Raw genomic sequence first — 22,181 nt, 5'->3', positions numbered from 1 at the left:
AAAATATGAGTTATTTTAAATAAGTTCGACTAAAAATAGGTTGTATAATAAATTTAAAATATTTAATATTTTTTAAATATTGTATAAGTTAAAATATTTTTATTATTTTAAAAAAATGAAATTATATTCGGATTGATCTAATTCAATTTTTAATTATGTATTGTGTGTAAAATAGTTTCAGATAGTGTTATTGGAAAATGTGATTTTGTTGAAAGTGTTGTGTGTTCTTGAAGGGTTCAAGATCAGCACTCTTGGTTGTAGGGATGACAAAGCCGGACGGGTCGTGCAGACCAGCTCGTGACCTGCTAATAAAAAGTGTGGGGTGGGTTCACCCTTTCAACCCATGTTAGCCCGTCCCGCATAACCCGCAGCCCGTGCAGACCAGCAGCGGACGGGGCAGACTGACCCGATAACCCGCGAAAAAAAATAAAATATAATTATGCTGACTTGGCAGTGGTGGAGTGGGAATGGCATTGCAAACAAACATTGTTCCAAAATAGTTTTTTCATACCTTTCAAAACGCTGAGTTTTCTTCCTCTGTGTCGTTTCATTCATTCCATATCCATTCCATTTCATCTCCGCCGTCGTCGCCTGCAACTCTACTCCGCCTACAACTCCGCTCCACCGGTTGTCGTTCCGCTGCTGCCTCCACTCCTCCATGCAAAAAAAAAAAAAACGAATGCAGGTTGGCCGAAACTCGCGAGTTGGCCCTTATGCGGGGCATGACAGAGAATCCAGCCCGCAGTCACTACGCGAGGTAGGCCAACCCGACCCGCATTTTGTGGGCCAATTACGGGGCGGGTCGGTCCGCTTTGTCATCCCTACTTGGTTGTGGTGTAATATGTTTTTGATTACTTAGTGAATTTCCAATGGTGTGCTGGGGACTAGTTGTAGCTCTTCGTTAAGAGTAAACCAATATAAATTTCTTTGTGTGAATCTCTTTTTTCTACTATGATAAATTGTTTTATATTCTATTATGTGTGTTTTGCATTAAACAATCAGTTGATTCGTAAAAACGAATAAGTTTATATTTTTCACATAACTATTAGCCTGATAAATTTATTGACTGATTTAACTGATCTTTTCAATCTACTTTCATTCTTTGAGAAGATCTTGCGAAAATAATTTACCCCCTTCTTGTTTCAACCATACAGTACACAAATCAAAAGTAAAGCAATATCAAGGAGATACAAACGAAGTAAAGATTAAATATCAAATCACAAACAAGACCTTTAGAGTAAATGGTCATAAATTGAAATTTTTTCAAAAAGGGAGTTCTATACAAATTACAAAGCAGACAAAGCTAGCTTTGTCTGATCTAGAAATTCAGGAATAAAAAACACCAAAGAAAAATCAGAGAAATTTCTTTAACTTTGAACATTCTCTTTTCTCTTTTCATTCTTCTCTGCCACATTGAGGATAATGTTTGATTCAAGTGTGAGGGGAAAATTTTACTTTGATTTCAATTTATTTCTATATGTTAATATTTTTTTTTTGTTTGATCTATTTTGTGTTTTTACTATTTTTACTATTTTAGATACTGCTTTTTTTTATAGTAGATAATTCATTTTTTGTTTCTTGAAAGATAGGATGTAACCGTTTAATATATTGTTTTTAGATGAAGTGACAATTGCATTTTATTGAATTTTGTTTCTTTCCTTTGGTTTTTCATTTACATTGCACTTTATTTTAATGTTTTTATTTTTCCGTCGTTTATATTCTTGTCTTTACATTTTCATGTGTTGCTAGATAACCATCAAATGATTGTCTATGGACGATGAATATTTGGATAGTTCAAAATAACGTTTTGGACTAGGATATTCATAGGCTAAACTGTGACTATCTGATATTTACTCTACACCACGAAGGTTAGGTAGTGAATGTGAAGTTATAAATGTCCAATATTCTCGACAAAAATAATTACGATTCTACCAATATTTTAATAAAAAATACTTATCTACCTAATCACTTTCCAAGTAACTTTTTATGTTTAGTGGATCATCATAAGTGGAATATGGATCAATATGTTTGATAAAGTGAAATTGAGTCTTATGGTTGTAGGTCAAATACTAGTCTCTATTGTTTGTATTGTATGTTAAGTTTATTAAGATTGATATTAAGACTTATAAATACCTCCCTCATTCTCATATTTTCTTTCATATGTACATGCGATACAAGTAGAAGTAGAAGTTGTTCAGTAAGAATGATTTAGGAAAATTTTGGAAGACTTTCTCTAGAATATTGAATCATGGAGAACTTAGTTCTAATATTCTTAGGATATATGAAATATATAGATAATCGGTGTAAAATTACAAAACTTATATATTTTTGTAATATATTATGAATAATTATATCGATGTCAAATATTGACATATTTATATATATATATATATATATATATATATAAAGGATATGTCATGATTAATATTATCTCTAAGAAAATCTTATTAAAAAAAAGGCTTCTCCTAATTTATAATTAAATAACAATTATTTCTCCTAATTTATAATTAAATAACAATTATTTATATAATACTTACAATATTACATTAAGCAACATGTAACACAAGAGAACATTAATAATACAATTTTTATACTAGTTCACCTCAAAATATGCTACGCTCAATTCTTCTTTATAATTTGTAAAAAATTTCACTAAATAAATTACTTAATAATATTATTACTTTCACTTCTAATTTACAATAAGTATATAAAGTTACTCTTAATTAAGGTTGTCAAACTTGAAAATTTACATAAACTCGTGGAAACTTCATAAACTTGAATTATAAACTCTTAAGAGTTTACTTTGGATAACAATATATAAAAATATCTATAAATAATGTAATAATTTAATATTATATGATGCTATGAATAATTTTTTATATTTTCTTGCTAGAATATTATTATTAGTTTATCATTTATATATATATATATTAAATATTTTCTAATAATATGATTCTTTTATCATAACTCTAATTAATTATATGATATATTATGCTTTATATAAAAAAATGACTTAAATGGAGGTCCAAGAGTTCAACTTAGAAAAACGCAATCAATGGCATCGTTTTTTGTTTTAAAAAAATACCCCTCTAAACTCCATAACTCGATTGCAAACTTGAGAGTTTTGATAAACTTACCAATTCACACTAAAAATGAGTTTGCTTACAATTTAACTTCGACAAGAAGCATGGGAACGTAAACTGGTAAGTTTTTACAAGTTAACATTCTAGTTTGATAACCATGCTCCTAACTATTTGAGTATGCAATACCTCTTAAGTTTAAGTACACAAAGTCTCTAAAGACTAAGTAAATATACACATATCAACATAAGGCTAAACCCTTAAGTCTAAAACTCAACTTGCTCAAATGTATGACACATACCTTTATTAGATGAAGACTTTTGAGATACAGATGAAGACAACAACTAGATGCAATCAACATAAAGTCTTAATATGATACAAGACACATTGACTATGAAGAATCACAAGACACAATCACTTTGAACCATATATGCATTTTACATGCATTCAATGTAAGATGAGAGTCGTCTAAGAGTTGTAAAAATCTAAATTGAAACTCATCCTAAGGATGATTCTAACACAATGCATCAATCATATGACAATGTATGTTCAAAATGGTGTCAGAGCAATAAAGAAGTTTCAAAAGAGAAATCATGTCCTTGCCACAACACTTAGTATAGTAGTGAAATACATAAACCAAAAAGTAAAGCATATTCTAAAAATGCATTAACCCAAGGACAAAACTACAACACATAACTTTAACAATTCGATACGTTTATAAATCGAAGCTTTTGCATGAAGAATATGCTAATGAAGGCATGAAATAAACATGTGCAAAGGACATTTTTGCATGTAACGAAAGTAAAAAAGCTTCAAATGCTAATGAGTAACAAACCAAACTTCAAAGAGAGTTAATATGTGCAAATCCTTCACTCAATGAAGTTAAGACTCTTAAAACAAGGAATGTTCATTTATAATATTCTCTTAGTGAGAGTTTCCATTTAATACCAAACAAGTTATTGTTACATAACATGAAGAGATTTTGTGTATTGAGTGTAATCTTAGTTAAATATTAAAAGATATCCTGAATCTCTTATAAGTCACAAGTGATAGAGAATATACAATTTTTTTTATGATTAGTGAAAACTTTTGTAGGTTAAGGTCAATTGAATGAACTCAAAGTTGGAGGTGAAATAGCATAAAACTAAAGTATTCATTAATTTATGTCTGTAGGCCATCATTTAAGGAGTTGTGAGCCTATTTTCTAACACCATTACACAACCTGGTCCAACATCTAACTACATTAGTTTGAATTTTTTTCAAAACAAACCTCTATTCACACCTTCATTTCTAAAATTAACATTTCCTTTCACCAAGGGTTGGTGCATGCTTCTTTTTAATTTATATTTTAATTCTTAACAAACTAGTTTAAATAAATAAAGAATTAAGATTAAGTATAAAAAAAATTAAGTAGGTGTGTCCCACGAACTTAAATTTGTAGGAAAGGAAATATACAAAGATAAAACATTACAAAATTTAGATATTAAAAGTAAAACTAGACAAAAAATCCAAAATAACTAAATTCTGACTAACGATTATTTATTTTAGGAAATGGTGTTTTGTTGCTGGAAGAAACATTAAATTAACTATACCTAATGAACTAATTAACGAGGCGTCAAATCACGATTACGCCGAATTGGTCATTTCGTGATTAAGATCCTCTGCAGTTTGAAAAAAAGAGTGCATAGATCTCAGCCATTAAAGTATAAATCATTGTAATACACGAAGGAGAGAAAAACTTAGATTAACGGCGAGATTTATAACTTGAGTGGGTGCAGTTCTGTTTCGAATTGCAGAAGATCCATTTTCGTGATTTAGCGTGGCAACAAAAATGCTCCAACGCCATAGGAGGAGACACCTCTGATTTCAAAGCAAGTAAAAGCACACCGCTAAATTTTCTTCTACCATAATTTCCCACACAATCTTGCTCCTTTGTTATTTTTTCTCTCTCTCTCTCTCTCTCTTCTCTGTTCGGTTGAAGCAAGCAATGGGTGCAGAGGTTAAGATCTGGAACCCTGTTGAAGTCGCAGAGCAAGCTAGCCATGACTATGTCTCGCAGATTCATCCCTCGCAGCTTACCATCGACCCTTCGCTCGAGCTTACTCAAATGACACCTCTCGTCATGTTCGTGATTCTCATCTTTTTCTTTTTCTTTTCTTTTCTATAAAAATAAAGAATAAAGTATTAATTTTCCTTTTTCGCGCGCTTCTCGTTTGAACTTTCATGGGTTTCTTTGTTTCTGGCGTCTGGTTGCTGGGTAAAGGTGGGAAAGTGGGTCAGGTTTTGCTGGGGAGCCGTATCAATTGGGGTTTGGCGATTCTAGATTAGTTAGAAATGTTCAATTTCTTTGGATTTGCAGTTATAATACGTCTTTCAATGTTGAACCGTTGCTTTTTGGTTTGTTTGTTTGTTTATGCTATTAAATGTTGCTTAATCAGTTTCATCTCTATTCCTGAAATTGCATAATTTCTGTTTTTTATTTTATTTCTTGTGGTTTCTTGCAGAAATATGTGCAGGGATATGTTCAAGGCGTGGGCAAATTTGGCTGATTCTTGCTTTGCTGTTGAGAAAATTTCCGGGGGGATTACAAATTTATGTGAGTTGTTCTTGTTAATCTTGTTGCTTTTTCAAGAAAGAATGAAATGTTTGTTTATCTGAAGATTGATTTTCACATGCTGAATGGCTGTCTGGTGAACGGTTTACTTCTGAAATACAGAAATGTAGTCAGCTAAACTTTCATCTGGTTGCTTAATTACTTGTCGCTCATCCGTAGTCTTGTGTTGTTGATGTGGTTAATGCATTTGTCATTGTCTGTCAGTACTCAAGGTTTCAGTTAAACAAGAAAATTGTATTGAGGAAATTATAACCATCAGATTGTATGGACCCAACACTGAGTTCATTATAGATCGTCAGCGGGAATTGCAGGTTAGACACTGTACTGCATGATTACATACAAAACTGGCCATGCCACTGAATGCTTGTGCGTCCTTTCTTGAGTCAAATATTGCAGTCATATAGTGTTGATATAGATCTTGTTATTTCTGCAATGTTGTTCTCTAGTTGATGAATAACTGAAAGTTTATGGTAACTGAAACGTACGAATGCTTGTGGCAAGTTTGTAGTGATATTTTCCTGGATTTTACCATATTTTATTATTTGAGGGTGGGGCTATGATTTTCACCGACTGACCATTGCAAGTAGAGTTGTCAAACTAGGTCAGCCCATGTGGGTTTGGGTCATCCCATGAGCCTTAATTTTAGAAATCTGACCTAGGCCCAGGCTAGAGATTTTTGGCTAATGTCAAGCTGATGATGTTCTCTAGCAATGCCAAGCTGAAAATGCCTTGGTCGAGGCCAAGTAGAAGATACCCCCTAGTTAAAATTGGGTTGAAAGATGCTCCAGTAGAGGTTGAGGTGAAATAAGTCTAATCGAGGTCGAGTTGAAAATGATGTGATTGAGGCCAAGGTAAAAATGCTCTAGCCAAGGCCGAGCTAAAGATGCCTTGGTTGAGGCCAAGTTGAAGATTTCATGGGATCATGGAGGAGATGCCTTAGTTGAGATTGAGTTGAAAATACTATAGCCTAGATCGGGTTGTAAATATTGTGTTCAAAGTTGTGTTGAAAATACCCAAAGGGTGGAATTGAAGATACTCTAGCTGAGGTTCAGGTAAGTTAAAATTACTTTGACTGGTGCTAAACTAATATACTATGGTTTAGGTTTAAAGATATTTTAGGTTGAGGCTGAGTTTGAGTTATTTTGTTTGAGATCAAGTTGAGGAACACTAGTCTGGTCTAGTTGAAATTTTATTTCTTGTAATCAGTTGAGGAAAACAATTTTTGATATAGACATGACTTGTAGGCTGGAAACCCTTAAGCCATGGTCCACCCCCTTACTAAGTGAGCTTAAAAACCCCTCATTAGGTGGCAAAACCATTATAGTGGGCTAGCCCTTGGACACAGGGATAAATTGACACCTCTTATTGTAAAGTTAAACTTCAGTTTTCATTTTGAGCTTACTAATTTTCAGTTAAGATAAACTGCCTCTGTAATACAGTAATTCATTCCTTTATTTTTAAAATTATTTTTCTCCTCTTTCTGACGCACATAAGAAAATAATTAAAAAAGCCTCATGAATTTTTTTGGTTCCTATGTTAGATGATGTTGCTTTTACTTTTTAGTTGTAGGATTTAAAAATGTCTTTCAATATAAATATATAATTATTTAAGTATGTATGGATTTCATTTTTCATTTATTCTGCCATATGCTTGAGATAAGGCCAAATTAAAAATTAAAAATAATACTTATCAGGAAGGGATAAGCAAACCAGGACTTCCAAAAATGTTGAAATCCACATCAACATAAATACCTTGTAGATTATGTGCTGCAAAATTTTGTTCATTAATCCATAAAAGAAAATAAAGAGAAACCATGTTGAACTTGTTTTATATCCCTGCTTAGATGTGCACAGAGGATCTGGTTAGATTGTGATCAGAGAAAGATATGAACTCTATTGGTGCAACACATTATAGGTTATAATTGTTAAATTAGTTGCTTATCCGTATTTACTCAATGGTTTACTTGAAGTTTGGTGTAAAATTTGGTGTTTAGGCTACCAAATTCATCACAGCTGCAGGATTTGGTGCTAAGTGGCTTGGCATATTTGGGAATGGCATGGTGCAATCTTTTATTAATGCTCAAACGCTATCGCCTTCAGGTACATGGGAAAAATTCTTGTTTTGAACATGAGTGACAGTCTCAAGTTGATAAATGCTAATGGATTCTGTTAATATCATATTTTTGAATGTTATTGATAATATTTATTAGAAACTTGATAAATCTAGACAATGAACCTGTAGCTAGTACTGCATTTATGGATATTTCCTTTTTGGTTGAATGTATCATTTTAGGGAATAATGTTAGGGACTATAGTCTTTGTAATGAGTTCTTTACTGGATGTTTCCAAAAATTTCTTCTTATAGTATAAACTTTAACTTAATTCTGATTAGGATTACTTTTTACGTTTGGTTTATAGTCCTGCAGTAAATTCCTGAAGGGATGAATTTCAACTTACATTGGACTGGGATCACTAGGCTTTACCTAATGATCACTATGTGTAAATGTAGAAACTTTTAACTTGCCTAACCCAACCTAAGACTTGATGCTGACTGTTGATCACGAGGAGGCTGTAAGATGAAGTTCTCATTGTTGCTAACTTATTACTTAATATTTGTTATTTATCCCAACTTTTTACCAGATCCCCCCGAATCTTCATACATACATAAACACATACATACTGTCATATATATGTGTGTATATATATTATTTGAAATGTGATAAACTGGTATTATTTGGATTTTGGTGTAAAAGCTTAGAATATAATTTTTCTTTTTTGTAATTATCTGTTAATATGCTTTGTTTACCTTGTAGAGGTACACTGGTTTAATGACTTCATGAATACATGTTCCCTGTGGCAGATATGCGGGAACCAAAGCTGGTTGCTAAAATAGCTAAGCAACTTCAAAGATTTCATTATGTGGAAATTCCAGGGTCAAAGGAACCTCAATTATGGAATGATGTTTGGAAGTTCTTTGAGAAAGGTCTATTATCTTTTCTTTCTTCTAGTGTGGCCTTTGTCTGAATCTATTTCATATGAAGGGTTACTTTAATTTTGTTTGAAGTCAATTTGATTTGTTAATTTCTAGTATTCCTTCTGTTTTTTTCTTCCGAAGCTTTGAACTCCACTTTTTAGCCTTTTCAGTTTCACCACTCTCTGATTTAAAAGTAATTCATGATACTGGAATGACCTGTTATGTCTTGTGAAGGATCTGTCACTGTTTTTGGGATAATAGAATTATTTTTTAAATGTACAATCTGTTTGGGGTCTGTATTTTGTTACATAAAATATCCTTACGGTTTCATTCTGTATTCGTAGTCCTATGTCTGATGTACTTCTTCAACATATTAAAACTATCATCAAGCTAGATTAACCTCATGCTATATGCTTTTGTCAATGGCTTGTGTATGTATATGTTTTTGAAAGATTGTTATTATTAGTATTTGAGTAGCCACTTTTTCTTCCAGCATCTGGTCTTGAATATGATGATAGTGAAAAGCAGAAGACTTATGAAACGATTTCATTTAAGGAACTTCATGATGAAATTGTTGAGCTCAAGGTACGTGTTTTTTCCATACGTTTCTTGGCTGTTATATTTGTTTTTATCTTTGATTATAATGCAAGGGTCAAATGAATATAAATTACCACCATTTTGGAAGTCCAACTCTAATAACTAGATTTGAAATATTTTTAGTGGTGACTTACTGTCTTTTTTGCTGTTAATGTCCAAACACTTTTACTAAATATTTATTAGGACAGGTCAACAAAGAAAGAGCCCAAGTGTCCAGGCATAATTTTCTTTTCCATCCCATCTGTCCTTGTGAAGATAACTTACAAATTTGTGAATAGCTTAATTAAGTTTTAAATACCCAATTTGGGGTATTTTCAATTGAGTCCTTAGGAAAAAAATTTGTTCTATTGAGTGCTCAAAATATTTTGTATTTTCTGTTTAAGCATTTTACCGTTTGATTTTATTGTCAACAGGATGACATGCCATTATCTTCACCTTCCTGTCTCCAACTTGCCAATCAATTTGCGTCTTTCCTCTCTAATCTCTTCCAATTCACTGGTCAACTCTGGCTTGGAGAGGGAAAGCGAGTTGACCGGCAAGCTGGAGGAGATTGGTGAGGGAAGAAGCAAGTTGTTTGGTGAGTTGGAGATGAGAAGATAGAAATAATGGTCACATCATCCCGTTGACAGCAAAAAATCAAACCGTGAGGTACTTAAATTAAAATAAAAAATATTTTATAAGGACTCAATTATGTTAACAAATACGAGGTACTTGAAAAGGCTAAATTAGTGGTAGTGATTGACTCATTTTATGTTAACAATTTCTTCTACTGACAAACTTTTATCCTTTTTTGCGGCAGGAATTGTGTGATCTACTTAAATCTCCTGTAATTTTTGCTCACAACGACTTGCTTTCTGGAAATATAATGATTAATTGTGAAGAAGGTATCTAAATACCTTGTTTGTAAGCATACTTGTGCTTCTACTCTGTTAATGTAGAATTTATTTATTTATTATAGAAATGACAGTAGCTTATTTATTGTGCTTGCCATTTTATGTACATGCCATTACTGTAACTCTCAAGAGTTGGGAGTTCTATAGCATCCATCGTCTTCACCCAAACACTATATACATACACAGACATATAGTTACTTTAATACTTTTATCTTTCTTCATAAAATGTGTGCATGGTATACTCATGGCCAAGCATTACTGCAATTTATATTTCGGATTAGGAAACATTTGCAAGACTAAAAGTGTAATGGTGTTGCATTGTTTTGTCCTAGAAAAGTTGTTATATCTGTTTTTCTTCAATGGTTGCTAAATGAGTACAAAATTACTTCACAGTTAGATCATGAGCTTACTATAATAGCTCCTATTTTAATCGTTCAGGAGTTAAATTAAAGCAGGAAAAATGAAGTATAAAACATTAGTCATAAACCAAAACATAATGAGTTTCTTTTTAACAAGTAATGAGTTTGTTTTTCTAATTAAGTGATGAGTTTGTTTGTCAACAAGAATTTCTGATGTGAATATATTTGTTCTTTCAGTTTATATCAAACTCTTAAGGAGGCTGACATGCCTATGGAATTCACAATTATTTTAATATTCACATGTGAAGAAGACATGATGTTTAGATAACCGACTAATTTATTAATTCATGAGGTTTTTATCTTCCGTTTTTTTTAAAAATTTATTCTGACATTTCTCCAGATAAACTTTACTTCATTGATTATGAATATGCATCATACAACTACAGAGGCTACGACATAGGAAACCACTTTGCAGAATATGCTGGTTTTGATTGTGACTTCCACTTGTGAGTTCTTTATCCTTGCTTCTCTCTTTTAATTATGATTTCTGTTAGTTGCTTTACTTCATCATTTTCATAATTCAGGTACCCAAATATAAATGAACAATATCATTTCCTCAGGCATTACTTACAACCTGAAAGACCCTATGAGGTACCAATCACAGTGAATGGGATTAAATATTTCCTTTTGTATTTTATTTCATCGTCTCCAGATTCTCAATCATCTCTAAAATAAGATGCACATAATCCATCAATTATGCCATGATCATCTTATTCCCAGTCTGGCCATGTTAGTTACATATTTCCTTTATGCTGTTTAGGATTAAAACAACTTCAGCAGTGCTTGCATTTGTAAGGGTATCCTGGTTAAATGTTTTACTAAATGTTGTAAGGGGTCATAATGTTGCGTGATTGTTGTAAAAGTAAATTTTCTTAATATTTTTAATGTTTTTGGTGGGGCAAGGATGGCATGAAATCAGCCTATACTTCCTTATACTTGCTGCATAATTTATTTACCTATCAGTGATTAATTTCTTAAATTCGTTGTCAATGAAAATTGTGTGATTTGGTTATTGGTGATGATTGCATTTTACTCGAACGAATACTTTTGTTTTCCATTAGCCTTTGGTCACTTCGACACTCTAGCCCTTTTGGTGTATCAACTATATTAGGTTGCCTTTACTGCTGGATTGATCTTTGTTACATAAAACTGCCTGAATATCTTCCCGAAATCCCCACTTTTGTCGTACCCTTGAAGTTCATTCAAATTTGACTTTGACTTGAAATAGCCTTATCTTGCATATATATTACTTAGTAATCATGTACATAGAATACACTTGCACTTCAGGGTACATAAGTTATTGGAAATTAGAATATAAGTTTTTTTTCGTGTCCTATAATGGGTGTCTCCTGTATTTCTTTAAGATCATCACTTAATATAATACAGGTGTCCGAGAAAGATCTTGAAGCTTTGTATGTTGAGGCAAATACATTTTCCCTTGCCTCTCATATTTTCTGGGCATTGTGGGGTCTGATTCAGGTAGTATATTGCCTCTTTTATTCTCTCAATGCTTTCATAGTCGAATGACGTCCTTTAGTGTTGATATTGCTTCTGATGATAACAGGCAAAGATGTCCCCAATTGAATTTGATTATCTTGGTTACTTTTTCCTTCGATACAAGGAGTACAAAAGACAGAAAGAGAAGTATTTCTTGCTTGCACAGACCTATCTTTCAGGATGCAAGAAATGAGTAGATGAGAGATTTACTCAATCACTTGTTAGTTTTTGTATGTCATGTTTGTAGCATGAGTCCCCTGATTCATGTAGTTTTTGTATTTCATTTTAGACGCTTTTCCGAATAATGGCCTAATTGTGTAGTTTGAGCTTAGAGGCTTTTCTACATTCTCTGTTGTAATTCTAGAACAGCCTATAAAGTTGATGTCATTCTTTTTCTTTCTCTGTTGTAATTCTAGAACAGCCTATAAAGTTGATGTCATTCTTTTTCTTGTATAATGGCATTATAAATTTTGGTGTCTTGTTTATTCACCTCTACAAAAGTGACCCCCTCACTTACAATCTATTAAATCCAATCTACAATGGAGGCAAATTAATTAATACAATTCCTTCTATCACAAAAAATGAGTTTCCTCTTAGCACATCTGATTAGCTCATGCAAGTTTAAGTCCTGGATTTTGTATTGAAATAATACTCAGTAAAGATGTAAAATATAATTGGAGATAATGATTTATATTTTATTGATTTGTTTATTAATGGAGCTAAAAAATAACATACATAAAATGCATACCATAATATTTCATATTTTAAAGCATAAATATTGGTAAATCATATATTTCTTTGACAACTAAAAAATTAAACAACTTAATATAAAACAAACTGAATAAAAATATTTATGTTACAGTTATTTTAGACATTTTCAACAAAAACTCCTTTTTGTTTCATTAGTTGCACACACCTAATTTATTTGTCAAAAATTCAAATTTGACGGTTGACAGGACTTTTGTTAAATATCTTATCAAAGCTTCAAATTTGACTTTTGAAGTACTTTTGTTAAAATATCTGAATTTTATATTCAGTTTTGCAGGAAGGTTCAGTTTCTCTTTGTGTTACTCTTAAAAGAGAGAGATAACTTGATCTTGAAATGCTTAGTTTTGTCATGAAAAATAGAATTATTTGAAATGAAAATGCCTATTAATTTTTTTTAATAATAAAATGAGTTATTTTTTTAAAAAAATAAACAACTTTCACATGTAGATTTAAAAATTAAAATTAGAAAATAAATATATATTACATATAAATAGATATAAATTAAAAATTATAATTAAAAAAAAATGTATTCGAATAATTTCTTAAAATATTAAACAAGCATTATAAAATTAGAAAATAAATCAGATCTTATACAAATAAAAAATAATATTTTGTATTATTTAAAACCCTGTAATAATGAAAAAAAATACTAAAAAAATATCGTAATTAACAATAGAAAATAATTTCTTAAAAAATTATAGTCAAATAAATTACTAACTCATAAACATAATAATTATAAAAAAATATATTAATATAAATGTAGCAACAAATTAAATAAAAAGAGGATTTCAAATAATTTTTTAAAATATTAAATATATACTATAAAATTAGAAAATAAATCACATCTTATATAAATAAAAAAAAATACTATTTTTTAATATTAAAAATCCTTGCAGATGAATGAGGATAAGTTCGAAAATAACATATGTCGATGTGACTTTTCTTCTACATCTTTTCATTTTGAAGGAAAAGGATATTTATTATTCACAAGTATATCATCTTCTCCTCTTCCCTTCAAAATCCTGGATCCAAACAACTGATATTCTCTGACTTCTTTCACTGTGAGCCGTACATTCATAGAAGCAAACATAGCCTATGTTTTTGTAAGGCTAAATAAGTCCAAATACAAAATTACTATTGACACCTATTTACACATGAAAGAAAATGAAAGAAAAATTTTAATTTATAAAATTTACAATAAAAACAAACTCTTATTTACAAATATTTATTTATTTAAAACTACTTAAGATCTTCCATATCCATAACACTCATTAAAAAATGAAAAGAAAAATTATGAGATGGGAGTTTCTATTTCATGCTCCCATTTATTTATTTTCTATTTTGTTCCAATCCCTTGAAGGGTGTCTTTGGTTTTGAGATTAAAATGATGCACCCAGGTTTCTTGTTCTTGTTTTTTTTTTTTTTTTTTTCAATTTGGTTGGTGCTTGAATGTGAGTATGGTCTTAAGGATTTGAAACATAGGTCATATTTTGTTTGGTAGAATTTCAAAGTGGTGGTTGTCAAGGTCGTTCTAGGTTCTGAATTGGTTTTGTAAGGGAAACTAGAATCATACTCAAATTTGAATAAATATAAGATTGAAGCCCAATTCATAAATTTTTCAATTTATAAAAAAATTAAAATCAGAAATCAAAATTCTATTTTAGTCTATTTTAAAAATAGTATTAATCTTCTGATAAGCCTTACGTGAGATTGTTCCTCCTTATCTTTATTTCATTCATCATAATTTAATTTCCAACCCAAACAAATTGTTAATTGTAGTCTTATCTGGTCATGATTGTAGACATAATTTTGTGTACTAACCAATATAAGCAAAATCACTTGGATAATTCAAAAAAGGGGCTGTTGCAGGAACATTTTCTTTGTCTGCTATATATAGTACACTGATAATGTTCCTTTGTCTGCTATATATAGTACACTGATATAGATAAAAAGACAAGGAAGAAAAACCAAGTGAAAAATCTTAGTTAGGAATTGCCTACCCTTCTTAAAAAAAATTATTTTAAAATTGGATAAGTCGACTTAAAAGACAATTTTAGTGAAATTTGATATAACTATGTAAGACTTAAGTTTAATATAAAAATTGAATATAGCACATATGCATCTCTGTAAATAGCAGTATGCTATAGCACATAGTACATGAGACATTCTCTTTCTCTGATAGACTCTATCATAGCACATAGTACTTGAGAGATATCATAGATGAAACTTAAACTTGGTACACCAATCACAACCTGTTTTTCCTTTGTTGTGTTTCTTTAACAGAAGAGGAAGACCCATCATTGAATCACATCTCTTTGGCATGCAGATCAATGCAAAAGTCAATTGATGTTTTGGTTGTTGCTTGTCAAGAGGCAAAGTTCTTTCAACTTCAATGCTGCATGATATAAATCTCTTTTATCATTTCTAAAATATGCTTTAAGCTCAACTTGCTTTTGTTTTGAATACCAAAAATCATTTCCTTATATAACTTTAACTGTTCAGGTACTTGTTAAGTTGTCACATATGACTCTCAATCAAGTCAATATAAAATACATTATCCCTTAAAATCAAAGGATCACAGTTGTCACAGATTGAGACAATTGAAGAAAGAGTACGTCAGAAAGAGTAGAGCAATGATGGAATCTGCAACTGTGACACATCCCTGTAGTACCTTCATCACAAGATATAACTCAATTCTGAAGAATTTATGAATACACTATATTCTGTGTTAGAAACCTCTTATTCAGCTTTGAAATTGAGGTCCTCCATAGCTATAATTCCCATTAACCGGTCAAACATGATAAAAAACAAAATTAAAAACAGAAAAGAGCCCTAATGCAAAGACCCATGTACTATTATTATGTCTTCATTCTGTACTGTCTCATACAGCAGATGAGACAAGCTGTCCAAGTTTAGTTTTAGAAAGAAAGAGTAACCAAAACACAATAATATCATGAGAGCAATATTTCAGCTCTCAATCCATGTAACTATAGTACTTGGAGGAGAAAGAAATTAAGGGAACCAACTTGAAAGGATTTACCTACCATGAGTTCTGGACTGCATATGAATGAAAACTTTTACATAGTCTATACTACAGTACAGTGAGTTTTGTCCCAAAATCTTGGTCGGGCTTGGCTCTTCTGCATAAGAGATCTGTTTTCCTTTAGAATCTTAGGTGGAAAGAAATGCTTAGTGTTCTGTAATGGAAAATTTGACACTGAACTGATTGTGGCAGAAAATGGCTAGATATTTGATGAATTACATGTGGAAAAAGAGATTGGTCAAGTTTTTAAAAGAGTCCCTGATGTAGTTTTCTAAGGTTCAGATCTTGTATGTTTGTGAAAATTCTCAATGTCTAATGGAGAGAGCTTCACTTATGTGTTAGAAAGTGAGTGAAGCAGATAGAATCAGGCAGTGAATGAACTAGCTAAATCCGTATTTGAAAACCAAGGGAATGAAATGAACAGCAAGGGCTGTTGTGATTAAAACAACAAAACTCCAAAGAAAGAGGTTGTTTTGAATTTTATCACGAGTACAGCATTTTTAATCAATCTTAAGTTTGGTTATGTAAATTCAGTGGAGTGAAAAATTAAGAAGACTGAAACCAAAACCAGCATAAAATTCTAAAGGTGACCTTAGCATCATGACACCACCTGCATAATGTACAAGAACATGAAGTGAACATCTTAATCCATCATAGTTTGATTTGACAGAGGCAAAGAGAAAAAAATATATGGGAAAGTGAAGAAGTAGGAGCTCCCTTCAGTCCAAAACCAAAGCAACTTGTGCTTGGAAGCTTTGGGCTGCAAAGAACTCCCATTTCTGCAGCTTTCACAACTCCACCAATACATGTGAAGAAAAAGAGAATGTAAACAAGTTCATTTATACAAACTCCTCTTCCTCACCATGATTCAATTAGTAATGGTCTAAAAATTCTGTTCAGTTGAATTCAATTTCTAGCATGTACCCTAAAAACTTATGTAAAAGAAAATGAAGAAGTGTACACATTTATAACTGAAGTTACCGTTACAACTTACAAACCACTAAAAACAAAGTGCCTCCTTTTTGACAATTCAATGCTTTCATTGTTCCTCAAGAAGTGATTTTAGCCGTGTAAGTAGCACCTAGCCACCATAGGCATAGCTGGAAAATGGTACATGACTCAGTTCAAAGTAACCCTCCCCTAGTTACAAAAGTGCAACAACATAAATGCTTGCTGGCAACACTTTTCTGCAGCACTTTTATTTCAAAGATATGGAGAAAAAGTTCTAGTGTTTAATAATATCCATCTAAGTTAAGAAGAATCATATCTGGAGTACAATGAAGGTAGTAAATAATGTGCAGTGAAGAAGTATCCTATAAGTGTGTAACAAGAATTAACAACATTCTCATAAAGGAATATAAATCTCAGCACTGATTAGTGTCATTTCCCTTTTCCTTTTCCACTTAGGGGCATTGAGTTCCTATGAGGTTCTGCTTTTCCAACCATTCTCACTTGGTGGTCCTATATATATCTACTGCTCTGAACAAGGATTCTCAAAATCTCTTTAATTTGATGAAAGTTAATGTTTCACTTTGTGTCCCATCAAGGACTTCAGATGGGACTGCATTCCTACCTTCATTCCTTTTATAATCACCTGATAGGAACTGCATTTTATTTCCATACAACTTTTCTGTCTCTCCTATTTTCCAAAAATTTTCCCTCAATAATTTTCTCAAGCTCATAGATTCGTTTGTAAATTATTTTCTAGACTAGCACTTTTCACTATTCATTATTCATGGTGGGAATTCAGTTTTCGGAGAGTCAAATTACCATCTATAGTTGTGCTTGCAAAAAATTAAAACGAAAAACAATACCTCTTATAATTCTGTATCCTAGAAGTCAAATTCTGGTGAGGTCGCGGTAGTAGGAGATTGAGAAACATTAATGCTCCAATATATACCATGGATACAGATACGAATACGATCTTTCAACACTTTAAAACATGTAACCTAAACTTTAAATCTTAATCTCTTACGGATATATCAATTTATATATTATATAATTGGGAATTATATGATATAAGATGATCATCATTGAAAAAATCACTTTAATTAAAATTTATTTAAAAAAATTAAGAACTTTAACAAATTTCAGATTATATGAATATATGATAGAAATTAAATAAAAACATTTTCAATAATACATATATAATTTAAATATTTTTTATTATATATAAGATTTGTTCTTTATTTTTATAATTATAATGAAAACTTATGCAATAAGTTATGAGTTTTTAGAAAATTATTGTATTTTTTTTTATTGTCTTTCAAAGACCCAAATAAATTTTTTTTAAATTATACACTTCACCGATATATATATTGTACGAGTATCATACATCAATATCCAATATGAACACATAATTTAATAAACGTGTCTAAACTTTATAGATGTTCTACGTTATGCAAGTGAAAAAGAAAAAAAAACTATATAGAATTTGATCTTAGGAAGAAGATAAACAAAAATTTCAAATCAAAATGAAGGTGAAAATTATGTTCCTCAAGAACTCTCACCAAGAAGTGTAAAAAGTGTGCTAATGGAGGAAAATTTCCCTATTTTCCCCTTACTATTTCAATGATTTTGATTCCCCTACGGTTCTTCAAATTTTGGCACTCTATGGTTGAGTAGGTAATTAATCTGTAGCAAACTCCTAATCTTCTGTCACTCCACTATAAGTCTTTGGCTTTCAAGCTACCCTTTTAGACTCTTTCATGCCTTAACTTGTTTGATAAAATTATACTCATTTGGTAAAGCTTTTAATAATTTGTAATTATTTTACTACCATTATACGAGAAGCTACTTTACATAAAGTTTGAAGTTATAATAAAATTGTGAAACTTATAAAAGATTACTTAAATTTAAAACTGAAACGTAGCATTCAAATAAAAATAAAATAAAATTACAAGATATCATATAGAAAAGAAAATCCGAACGGCGTGGTCATTTGATTCTCCCTACTTTGAAATAGCTTCTAGCCTTAACTTTTTAAGGTTCCTCTGCTTTTGGTGCATAGCTTCATAGCCAACAAGAAGAGGAAAATTTTGCACATAAAAACACCTAAGAAAATGAACATTACTTGTATGCAGAAAACAATGACGTGACTACTAAATTTAGAAAAATGGAACTAGGAAAAAGAAACCAAAATGAAAAGATTAGAACAACTTAAATTCAACTACTAAAAAAATATTAGATAGAAATAAATTGTAGACAAAATATAATTAATTATTATATTGATTATGTTAGATATTATTTTAGAGACTAAAAAAATTATTAGTATCTAAATTAATTTTTATTACTAATAAATAAAGAATTTTTAAATTAGTATTTAATTAGTTATTAAATAATAAAAACTAATTTAGATACAATAATTTTTTTTAATTTTTAAAATAATATATAATTTAATTAATATAATAATTAATTATTTTTTTAAATTAATTTTTATTTAAATATTCAAATTCAGAAGAAGAATAAAAATAAAGAGTACTATTTTTATGGGTTTGAGAGACTATATCTCTTTAATAAATCTTAATCATTAATTTTTTTTTCTTTTAAAAAGGTAATTTATTACATTTAATATTTAATATATACAGTTGAAATAGAAATTAATTAAGATAATTTCCAAAGTAGTTATTTGCAAAAGTTGTTTAAAGTTAAACAAGGCTTCTTCATAACATTTATTATTAAAGCATGTGGTGTGACACATTGTTTGCAAAAGTAACTCTTATGGATAGAAGTTAATGGGGAAAAGTATCTAAAACGTTATTTTGTAGGTTAATTGTAGGACCATAAAATTAAATTAAACATTCAAATAAACAACTTATTTAAGGATTGATCAACCACTAGATTAGACATGTATGTTGACATTCTTCATCTTCTCTTTTAGTTTATTTTTATTTCAATAGTAAATCAAGTAATACATGAAATAAATGATTTTATTGAATATCACCACTTATGTTAACATTAAAGAAGATTCATATATATTATATAAAATATATGAATATATCTAAATGCTTGATAATGAAAGTGTCTATAGCTAGGATTACATAAGATTTTAAAAAATAATTGATGATAACATTGATATCTAGGTAAGTTTAGTAACAAAAAATGATTGTTTTTTTTTTAATTTCACTAAAGATTAAAAATTTGAGTATTTTGGATAACTTCATATAATATTAAATATTCGACTTCATATAATATCTATTTCTCTTGAATGTTTTTTAAGTGATGAGCTTTTTAAATATATAGTCAATATATAGGCTTCAAGATTATGATTGTTCCTTGGTACAATCAAGAGCGATGATACCTCTTACCTCTTTGTGCTTGATAACTTGATCACAAATCTTCTTGAATGATTCTACTTGATTTATTCTCAAACTAATGTTCACGGCTATGTATGAAAGGTTGAAGTTCCTTTTTCATGTTACATGAATAATCAAGAAAATACTACACATGTACATATAATATAATATTCAAATATAACCATATACATGTTCGCTTATAATCATAATAATTGTATCCATACGAGAGTATTTTTTGAATCTTGGAGAAATAATTTATTTATTATATGTATGATAGCACATTGGACACTGCGTGTTATTTTGAGCATTTGCAATCACATATAAACTTACACTTTATATATTTCTTATTGTGTAGAAATAATATTTTTTATTACAACATTTTATAGTGTGCATTTATTAACTTGATCAATAAAATTGTTAGATCGTCTTACTTGGACAACCTTTTGAAGGTCTAATAATGCCACAACTTCATAGCAGACACATTGGAGGGTTTCATAGCATAAAGCAATAACATGTAAAACATATTCACCATGCTTCTAGTTTAGCTAAGCCTCATACTGGTTATAATGAGAAACTCAACCAAGTGTATTGATATGGTTAGAATGTGAACATTGGAGATCCCACATCGACTAGAGATTAGAGCTTTTCATGGTATATAAGTGGGTGAGAACTTCACTTCACGAGCTGTTGTCACTCTCGGCGTGAGGGGGTGTGTTGGAGATCCTAGAGATTAAAGTCTTTCATTGTATATAAGTGGGTGCAAACCTCAACCTCATGAGCTAGTTTTATGGGGTTGAATTAGACTTAAAAACAAGTAGTTTGTTATGAAATTAAATTGTTCAACTTATTTCATGCTTGATATAAATAAGATTAAAGAAGAAACTATTGAAGAAGTAGAAAATAAATTTCAAGAATAAATAAAAGAAGAAAAAAAATTCTAATAAAGATTCAAGAAGAGAATTAAAGTAGTCAAAGAAGAAGAAAGAAAGCTTGTAAATTTCATACATTAAAGAATATTCAAAGAGTATAAATGAATATTTTATAATATTTCAGAACTACAAGAGTAGATTGTTAGAAACATGAAAACACACTTTTGAAACATATGTGAAAATTGTAACCATCTTCACATGTTACTTTCAAGTGCATGTAAATGTTGTAATTACTTCGCAAGTCTTCTCAAGTCATTTGAACAAAATTTAGTTGATTCAAGAGTTTAGATAAAGAGTTTTTAACTTCCACATGTCACTTTCTAGTGCATGTGAATGTTGTAATTATTTTTCATGTATCTTCCTTAAATTAAAGTTGTAACAAAAATTATTTTTGGACATTAAACAATTTCAACTCAGATGAATATTTTTGTTTGCATTTAATGAACTTGTTTGTAAGAGATACATTAAATGCTTTCTATGCAACATTAATGATCTTTTTCTACTTCATGCAATATCCTTAATAATTGGTAGTAGTTATCTCCCTAGGTTGCATAGTTTACACCAAAACACGGTAAAAGTACACATTGTAGTGGACAAATAGTTAGGCAAAAGTTGACATATGTTTATGTAAAGAAATTGTTAAAAATAACAACTTTAAATTTTCATTGAAGAGATCATGATGTGACTTATCCTGAATGGATCTTCTTGACATATGAAAGTAACGAACATTTCATGCAACATAAAATAAACATATATATGTTCATGTGATACGGGATTAGCTTATATTTATGCACAAATCAAATCATCTGAGCATATTCAAGTATTGTCAAACATAAAATAAAAAAAATTTATTTCATAATCCATTTAGCATTTACTGAGATCAAAGATGTCTCAACTCAAACAAGCCTCAACCAAAACATGTCGATAATGTTCTAATTTCAAGATCAAGCCGATAAAGTCTCATTCAAGCCCAACAAATAATGTTTCATTAAATTGTGTCAATGATGGAATGATCAAGGCTGAGTTCAGGATTTTTCAACCAAAATTTGAGCAAGTTTTGTTAATATGAAGTT

The 22,181-nt window shown here is 30.3% G+C and overlaps 1 protein-coding gene and 1 long non-coding RNA gene across 2 annotated transcripts; one reads left to right on the top strand and one right to left on the bottom strand.

The window, feature by feature from the left end:
• Positions 1-4,686: 4,686 nt before the first annotated feature.
• LOC137821029 (probable ethanolamine kinase) lies at positions 4,687-12,562 on the top strand. Its single transcript, XM_068625440.1, has 11 exons — positions 4,687-5,204; positions 5,585-5,676; positions 5,899-6,005; positions 7,688-7,793; positions 8,554-8,676; positions 9,161-9,252; positions 10,064-10,148; positions 10,917-11,022; positions 11,101-11,167; positions 11,963-12,055; positions 12,141-12,562. The coding sequence occupies exons 1-11, from the start codon at positions 5,068-5,070 to the stop codon at positions 12,264-12,266; spliced, it is 1,134 nt and encodes a 377-aa protein (XP_068481541.1). The 5' UTR covers positions 4,687-5,067; the 3' UTR covers positions 12,267-12,562.
• A 2,362-nt stretch (positions 12,563-14,924) lies between these two features.
• Positions 14,925-17,826, bottom strand: LOC137822781 (uncharacterized). The gene is made up of 2 exons (XR_011082981.1): positions 17,699-17,826; positions 14,925-16,984 (listed from the first exon to the last, which is right to left on the bottom strand). It is a non-coding gene; the product is annotated as an uncharacterized lncRNA (long non-coding RNA).
• Positions 17,827-22,181: the final 4,355 nt, after the last annotated feature.

The sequence above is a fragment of the Phaseolus vulgaris genome, chromosome 9 (assembly GCF_000499845.2).
Source record: "Phaseolus vulgaris cultivar G19833 chromosome 9, P. vulgaris v2.0, whole genome shotgun sequence".
NCBI lineage: Eukaryota > Viridiplantae > Streptophyta > Magnoliopsida > Fabales > Fabaceae > Phaseolus > Phaseolus vulgaris.
Note: the sequence above shows the minus strand (reverse complement) of the source record. Positions and strands in the feature narration are given on the sequence as shown.

What these genes read in the sequence shown, in the direction of transcription:
- LOC137821029 (XM_068625440.1), top strand. Translation starts at nt 5,068, where the DNA reads ATGGGTGCAGAGGTTAAGATCTGGAACCCTGTTGAAGTCGCAGAGCAA. An exon ending in TCAAACGCTATCGCCTTCAG is followed by an intron (nt 7,794 to 8,553) that starts GTACATGGGAAA and finishes TCCCTGTGGCAG; the next exon opens with ATATGCGGGAACCAAAGCTG. An exon ending in TTTGATTGTGACTTCCACTT is followed by an intron (nt 11,023 to 11,100) that starts GTGAGTTCTTTA and finishes TTCATAATTCAG; the next exon opens with GTACCCAAATATAAATGAAC.